The 8725-nt window shown below is 45.4% G+C and overlaps 1 protein-coding gene across 1 annotated transcript in view; it reads left to right on the plus strand.

Moving 5' to 3' along the window:
* POLR3GL (polymerase (RNA) III (DNA directed) polypeptide G (32kD)-like) overlaps positions 1–8725 on the plus strand; it is a 23534-nt gene that overhangs the window by 6071 nt on the left and 8738 nt on the right. The window contains exons 4-5 of the mRNA XM_015408328.1: positions 5286–5354; positions 6736–6792. Coding sequence (XP_015263814.1) covers positions 5286–5354; positions 6736–6792 — 126 coding nt within the window. The remainder of the gene's footprint in view (positions 1–5285; positions 5355–6735; positions 6793–8725) is intronic.

Raw genomic sequence — 8725 nt, forward strand, 5'->3', positions numbered from 1 at the left:
CACAATTTCCCCAGGCAGATTATTTTTCTTTATATATCCAGAATATGACCTATAGGCCACATCCATATCGTTTAACAGACGTTCCGCCTTCATATCTGTCACTGGGGCCAATATTTCACTCATTAGTTCCTTAAGATTCTCTCCCTTGGTCTCTGGCATGCCCTGGAAGCGAAGGATCATATTAACCGTTTCCATTTGCAGTTGTAACAGCTGATCTTCCGTAGAAATTTGCTTCTTTTCCAGCTTTTGAACTTTCTTTTTCACCTTTTGTGCAGTGGCGTCCACTTCTTTCACCTTCACAGCTGTTTCATTCATCATTTTAAGAGTCTCGTTTATCTGTGTTTGCTGTGTGGTGATACACTGGGTCATTGTTGACATCTGCTCCTTGATGTTATTCATCTGGTCCAGTAGGGGGCGCATGGATTCTACCAAAGTCTTTGCCAGCTTGTTGGTCCTTCGGGTTAAGGACCGTTAGTTTCGATTTCAGAAGTTTCTCTTTCTCCGTCCTCTTCCCCGCCATCTTTTTTGTTTGTTTACTTTAACAAGTATTTTAAAGTTCTCTGAATATGTGCCCAAATGCTCGAATTCGCCTTGGTGAGTATTTCTTAACAGTTTTGCACGCTTTCTCTTCTGCTCTCCCCCCCTCAATTCGCTCAACAGTTCATGCAGTTGAGAGGCATCCCTCCCCCGCCCGTCTCACTTTCCGTTTAACAGAATGGGGTAGGGAGCATTCTTTTCTCTTTAACCGCCGCTTACATTAGACTCACATTCATAGTTGGTCCTCAGACCTCTTTTAATGATCATTTCTGCCGCTCGACCTCCTGCACTTGCCCCGGTCAGCGTCACTTGAGTCCATTCGGCCTCACGGCACAAAGAACCTTCCGGACAGAGAGGCGCCTCAATTCCCCGGCATTGCGCCGGCGAAGAGGCGACCTCTCAAAAGTTCCCTGGCCAGGGCCCCTTCGGCCGGGTCTCTGGGGGGGTGGGGAGCCTGTGCACCCCCTCCTTCGGCCGGAGCACAGCTTCACCCCCAGGAGGTCCAGGAGGTGAGTCTGGTAACGCGCCGCCATAAACCGGAAGTCGAAATGCATTTTTTTTCTTTTGAGGTTTGAAATGAGCAAAACCTTCACCCTGAGTTTTAAAAGTTTTTTCTCTCTGGGCGCAGAGAACAGGCAGGATGGGGGGAAGTCAGTTCAATTGCTTTTCAGACTGACCTCAGCCCACCTTCATATAAATGCTAATAGGTCTAGACAATGGGATGGTCAAGTTTCCCCCCCCCACCACCACAGGTCTAGATAATGGGATGATCAAGCTCCCCCACCCTCCAAGCAGGGAACAGAGATCTGGAGGAATTAAATACTAGAGAGACTTCAGGAAGGAAAATTCTAGAGACTGCAGGAAAAGCTTCACTAACTTGGTCTGACCTGGTCAGTGGGTGGGGAAAAGAGGTGATGATGATGAAGAAGAGGAGATTGGATTTATACCCCTCCCTTCACTACCCAAAGGAGTATCAGAGCGGCTTATAAACTCCTTTCTCTTCCTCTCCCCTCTCTGTGAGATAGGTGGGGTTAGGGTTAGGGTTGAGAGAGCTCTGACAGAAACGGTTCTTTTTCAAGAACAGCTCTGCCAGAACTATGGCTTGCCCAAGGTCATCCAGCAGGTTCAAGTGGAGGAATGGTGAATCAAACCTGGTTCTCCCAGATTAGAGTCTGCGCATTTAACCTCTACACCAAACTGGCTAGAATAGGGGAGCAAGGAGGCTGTCTTAGGGGAGCAAGGAGGAAGGCCTCTTTTTTTGGTGCAGAGTCCATCAGAGCAGGCAGAACTCTTAACTGAGGTCTGGAGGATGCAGCCATTAACCATGTGCTGGCTGAAAGAGCTGGATGAATCTTCAAGGTAATGTTAGTTCTGTAGAGATCTGTAACTTCCTAAACTAAGGAACCTGTCCTATATTTTAACATCTGATAGGGCATGTATAGAGAGAGGGAAATACCCATTTCTTTTGAATCCTTTGCTAACCTGGTGCTGTGCTAAAAGTATGCTTGTGAACATTCTCTTGTTAATAAACACTATATTAACTTTTGAAGCTGGTTGTGGTTCTCTGTACCACATAGACCTCCACCGTCTCAGACACACTATTTAAAAACGGGCGCCAGGGGAAGGCAGGCAGTTGGCAAGTGGCTATTCCTTGGAGGGCATGCAAGACAGTAAACTGTCCCCATGGTGACCAGGTGCTGGGCAGTGGGAGACAAAGAGGTAAGGCCTCAGAACTTGGAAGAGAAGCTGGGAGTCCTGACCATCCCAGCAGGCAATTCCTACAAAGGTCAGGTGGAGGTGGCAAGTTACCGTAGAGGGAGAAAAGCCTCTCCAGGTGTTGGGAAAACCTTGGAGGGCCAGGTGGAACAGGGCCTGCAGGCCAAAGCCAGCCTGTTCCACCACAAGGACTAATCAGGGCTGACCCTGCTTAGCTTCAGAGATCTGATGAGACCAGGCTAGCCTGGGCCATCATACAGAGAATCCTGCAAATCATCTTATTGAAGCCCCATGGCAGTTTGCTTCAAGAGTCATAACATGTAGAAGAGCCATAAAAAGTCTTTTGATCCATAGGTCATAAAGATACAGCCGAGCCTGGCAATATGTCATGCCGATCCAAGCCATTCCAAATTCCCAAGTCACCATCAAGTTGCTGGTTTTCACCAACTTAAGGTTGGCTGCCGAGGGTGCAATGGATCTAGTCTCGTTTGAGAATACATAATTCTGCTTTAGCTCTTTATTGAGAGTGACTGGAGTGCCATTTTGAGTAGAGTGACATCCTTCTAAGCTCATGGACTTCAGTGGATCTAGACTTGGTGTAGCTCCTCTTAGGATGGCACTGTGCCAGTCAGAAGGAGTGATGGGGCAGACTTACTCAGCTGTAAACATATGCGAATTTGCGGGGGGTGGGCAGGGCTAGACCAGTGAATCATACAGAGACCTAGTGGGCAGCCTCCTCTGTGAATATAGATCAATAGGAGCTTTTGGTTGTCTTATAAGTATATTTCTGATGGTACTCTTAGCAGATCTCCATGGTACTCAGTTTTGGAATTGTGGTACTTTGTGTTTACAGAGCAGGAAGGGGAGATTGCCATTTCCAACTCTAGATTTTTTTAAATAACATCTGGTTCTACGCAGGCAGTTGTGTAAATAATAGCCATAGCTGTGCATATTCTGCAGTTACCCTGCACAAGATTTGGTGTTGAGCACAAAATCTAGCATCCTGAAAATGTTAATTTCCTTTTTTTTAAAGTTCTTAGTCGTTATGGTTACAAAGATGAACTCGAAAATGAATGTGTGTGTGTAATGCCTGTGAAATCGGGGGCGGGGGGGGGAGGCTGAACAATATTTCCACTAGACAGAGTGAAGGTTATCTTCTACAGCGTTCCCCTTCATCTAGCAGAAGCAAATGAAATCATGCAAACTACCACCTTTCTTTGACAATGCAATTTAAATGCATCCTTATATAGGTTGCTGAATTCAAATTTTCTTGGTAGAGTATTTTAATGTGGAGCAAGATTTGTCTTTGTTGACTCAGAGAGTGCAAAATTGCAATAATAGTTTCGGGCCAACTTTTTCATGCTGTCTCATCCCAGGAGCAAGCAATAGAAGTGCAACGTGGCGCGTCCCAGTTGCCTGTCTTTACTAGGAAGTGTGCCTCTTCTCTGGTCCCTGTCCCTCTTTGTTCTTATTTCTTTTTTGTCTTTGGGGATGTTTGCTAAAAGGTTAGGGTGAGTTTCTAGCATTGGCAAGGGTGAGAGCCAGTGTGGTGTGGTGGTTAAGAGCAGCAGACTTTAATCTGGAGAACCGGGTTCGATTCCGCACTCCTCCACATGAAGCCAGCTGGGTGACCTTGGGTCAGTCACAGCTCTCAGAGCTCTCTCAGCCCCCCAAAATAAGTCTAGCTCACCACCTAGTGGTGCATAATGCTAAAAGAGTTAGAACTTAAGGCTGCCAGACAATCTTTGGATCTCCTGGCTATACCACACAAAATGCCATACAATAATTATTATTATTATTGGCCTAGGGTACAGCTTCCTTCCTAGGGTCTCTAGAAGTTAGATCGCTTAGTTGGCTGGTAGCAGTTGTGTCTCACCTCTGGTGAATGTGCATATAAATACATGTGCATGAACACTAAGGCAGCGTGCAAGGCACAGCCTGCTTTTCTATACCTTATAAATTCTGGTGCATAATGATACCATATTGTAGAATGAAGATCTCTGGCGCATGTTTGACCCTCCCAAAAATAATTCTGCGTATTGCATTTTTATCCCATTTTCCTTCAAGAAGCATATGTTATCCCCCCATCTGTACTCACAACAGCCCTGTGAGGTACGCTAGGCTGAGAGAGCCCGAGTGGCCTGAGATCACACAGCTAGCTTCATGGCACTGTGGGGATTTGAATCTGTGTCTCCCAAATCCTAATCTGACATTCTGGTCACTGCACCGTACTGTCCTCCTTGCCTTTTAAATCTCAGGAAGATGGTTTACTGCAGAGTAGATGAATATGACAGTGCAGTGGGACTTTCAGCCATGGGTAATAAGTAACACAGGGTGCACAGGCGTGCTGAACTGGTGATCCTTGGCATAAGAATTTGGGTACCCCTATTTTCATTTGTGAAATGCTGGAGAGTATCACTGTATCTAATTGTAAACTTGCTGGCTCCTGTTGGATTATAAAAGCATCAAAATGTGGCCAGATGCAGGGAAAGCAGGGGTCTCTACATACTCTGGGGACTTCACAGGTAGAAAAATGTGATGTGAATGTTGGAGAGTATCACTGAACCTAATAGTAAACTGGCTGGCCCCTGTTCAGATGACTAAAGCAAAAGATTGGGGCCAGATACAGGCAAAGAAGGAGTCTCTACATACTCCAGGGACTCCCCAGGTAGAAAAATGTGATGTTGTAAATCAATCTGAAGGAAAATGGCCTGATGAGGACTGAGCATGCTCCCTGAGGCCTGGAATGCTGACGGGAGCTGGGAGTCAGTAAAAAGAAAAAAATGTCAGTGGATGGAGAGGAGGAGTTGAATTAGCTTGGGAGACTTTTGAGGATGGGGGAAGATTTCCAGATGGTTTGTTCTTCCTGTGTTCCCCCCCCCCCCCAGGCCCTCTTTTCATACTAGCTAAGGCTTAATGTGCATGGGAGTGTGGATTGGGGTGGGGGAAGGCATTTCTTCCCCTAAATCTAAAAAAGAATGGCCCTTCCAGTTTGTTGATGCTAGTTTATATGCTGTCTTTTCCTCCCCCAGATGTGGAGCGTTACTCTGACAAATACCAGATGTCCGGTCCTGTTGATAACGCTATTGAGTGGAGCCCAGGTGCGTCTGGGAATATTTTTCTCTTGCATATTTTAATATCCCCGAGGGATAGACATGCTGGTTTGTTGCTACAGAAACAAAAGATCTTGTGACACCTGGAAAAAAATATTGAACAGTTTTTAGTGCAGCATCATCTTTCCTGGATTAGAACCTTTTTGAGTCAGACACATTAAGGGTTATTCTTAGTTGCCAGGTACCCACTTGGGTATCGAGAAAAGCCACTGTAAACAGCTGGTGGTAAAGGGCAATGAAATGCAGTGAAGGCCAAGCTGTGACATTTGTTTGTGAAGATGATGAGTATGCAAGATAAAATGTTTTGCAGGCAGAGAGAGACCTATAATTGCATCCCCTCTGTTTTGGCCTTAAGACTGCAATTCTGAACACACTTTGTACAGATTAATTTCCCTTGAATTTAATGGGATTTACTTCTGATTGTATATGTTTAGGATTGCACCACAAATCCCTGAGGTGTTACCAGCTCTGATATGTTTGTTTGGTATGGCTTTCTTACATCAGATTGCCGTATATGCTCTTCTTTTGCATGTTGCTTGCTAGATTGGTCGCTTGCTACTTTCCCAGTAAATTTAAGGAATGTCAAAGGTCACAGGGTTGCCAACAGGCTTGGAGAAAAATTTCCTGTCCCTTGCATGGAAAGTTGAAGCTTTTCATGACATGGAGGTCAAACATCCCATTAAGCCTCTGTTAAAGGGACAGAACATTTTTTTTTAAGAACATAAGAGAAGCCAATGTTGGGTCAGGCCAAAGGCCCATCCAGTCCAACACTCTGTCACACAGTGGCCAAACATACCAGGGGCCATCAGGAGGTCCCATCAGTGTGGCCAGGGCACTAGAAGCCCTCCCACTGTTGCCCCCCCAAGCACCAAGAATACAGTGCATCACCTGCCCCAGCCTGTGAGTTCCTATCTATACCTTGTGGCCTAATAGCCACTGATGGACCTTTTCTCTAGGCAATTGGCAGTTCTATCAGAGGAAGGTAAGTTGATCTCCAAAATGAGTTTAATACTCAGCAAGTATTAAAAAACAAACAACATAAGGGATATTTCATATATATCCATATATATCCTCCCTTTTAATCTCTCCTTATCCCCCACAACTAGATTGCAGAGATTATGAGTTTGATTAGTGGAGACTGAATAGCTAGTTTCCGATTCAGGAGCATGAGCTACCTGGTGAGGAATAACGCCTACCATTTCCCAGGCATTTCTCCACACCGTCTTGTAGAGTCAAAATTGCCATTTGATAACTTGTTTAAAAAATAATAATCAAGAATTGTTAATGGCCCTAAAATGATTTTTTTTAAAGGAACTTTACACATTCGTATTTTGCATGTGTACCTGACTGGTTAAATTCGTCTTCATAGACTGGAGACGGCTGCCTCAAGAATTAAAAATCCGGGTGCGGAAGATTCGAAAGCAAAGTAAGTGCTTTTAAAAATATAATTTGAAATAACAAAAGAAAAAGGAGCTGTGTTTTAGTTCCTTGTGCTTTTATGAGATAAGTTTCAAAAGAAGTTAAAGAAGTTATGGGTGGGGAAGAGAGGTCAAGAACTAATCAAGTTCTTTTAGTCTCTTCCCCCAGTCATCTATCCTCCCTTGCCTCTCTGTCGTGGCTGCGTCCTCTTTGCCTACCATTACTCTTTCTCCAAACCTTGGCTCTAGTCTTCTTTTTGTTAATAGCCAAGCTGTCCCATCGACTTGACTCCTACCCTCACTTCAAGGTCGCATTAGTATTCTGATAGTATGTGGGCTCCCCACATATGTGTGTGTGTTAAGGGCTGTCAAGTCACTTCTGACTCATGGTAAATGAATGATCTCCCAAGTGTCCTTGCAAACTGAGAGTTGTGACTTGTGTGATTGAGTAAATCCATCTCATGGTGGGTCTTCCTGTTTTCCTGCTTCCTTCAATTTTTCCTTGCATTGTTGTCTTTTGTTTCCTATACCTCTACTTTACCTTTCCTGGGTTACCACTTACCTGATCCTCTTCATACTTAGATCTGGGGGAAATTTCCCATTGCGTCAAGTGTCCATCCCAAAGGAGGGCCACTGGAAGTTCCTTAGACAGACATTCCCCCTGGGCCCTTTTCATACCACTCCGATCCATCCCAGACATCATAGGAAAACAGATTACGGTACTTTATTTAATCTCAGAGTCGGAAGGAACCACCAGGATCGTCTAGTCCAATCCCCTGTTAACCCAGGAACTACAGTATCCCTGACAAGCAGATATCCAGTTGATAACCACCAACAATGAAGAATCCACCACCTCACGAGGGGGACTGTTCCAGTGTCAAACACACCACCATCAGGAAGTTCTTCCTCAAATTTAGACAAAACCTTTGCTGTAGTTCATACCCTTTAGTCCGAGTCCTGTTATCCAACATGACTGAAAACATATCCGCCCCATCCTCCTCATGGCATCCCTTTGAGTATCAGAAGGTGGCAAGCATCTCTTCTCCAACATAGAGATTCCCAGCTCCTTCGTCCTCTCCTCATAGTTGGCACATGAACAGTAACCCCTCACCAGCATGGTGTAGTGGTCAAGAGCAGCAAACTCTAATCTGGAGAACTGGGTTTGATTCCCCACTCCTCCACATGAAGCTAGCTGGATGACCTTGGATCAGTTGTAGTTCTCTCAGAACTCTCTCAGCCCCACCTACCTCACAGGGTGCCTGCTGTGGGGAGAGGAAGGCAAGGAGATTATAAGCCACTCTGAGACTCCTTCGGGTAGTGAAGGGCGGGGCATAAAAACTAACTCTTCTCCTCCTCCTCCTCCTCCTCCTTCCCCCCCCCCCTACACTGGACTTGCTCCAGCTTATTGACATCCTTGTTCAATTGATTATTAATGTATTCATGCAGTCAAGCTTGGATATTAGTTTGGGTGGGTGGGGTACCTTCCACCATAATGGGGTATTTAAAGCAAGTGTGGATCAAAGAGGATCCAGCTCTTTCACATAGGGAAGCAGGGGGAAGATTAGGTCTAGGAGTGTTGGCAAGTTATGGTCCCATACCAGCTGTGTCTTGCGTGGGCACCCTGGAATTTTGTCCCACATACTCCCCCTTCCCTAGCAGACCTGAGTAAAAATGCATTCAGTTCTCTGAAATGGGCCCATCGATGCCTGGTCTAATCCTGAATTCCAAAGATTAGCCCAAACTGATCAGTTTTACAAATGGTTTGGGAAGATGCTGAAGCATCTGAGAACTTGCAGTGGAAGTGAGTTCCATAAGTATAAGGGAAGTGCTCTCCCTCCCTCCCTTGTGTTTAAGACCAAACATGGTTTATTCCAGGTATAAGCTTTTGTGGACAAGCATACTTTCTCATCAGAGACAGAGTGGGAGGCAGGGGGAGGGAAA

This window comes from Gekko japonicus, unplaced genomic scaffold, assembly GCF_001447785.1.
Source record: "Gekko japonicus isolate JY-2015 unplaced genomic scaffold, Gekko_japonicus_V1.1 scaffold457, whole genome shotgun sequence".
In the NCBI taxonomy this organism is placed as follows: domain Eukaryota; kingdom Metazoa; phylum Chordata; class Lepidosauria; order Squamata; family Gekkonidae; genus Gekko; species Gekko japonicus.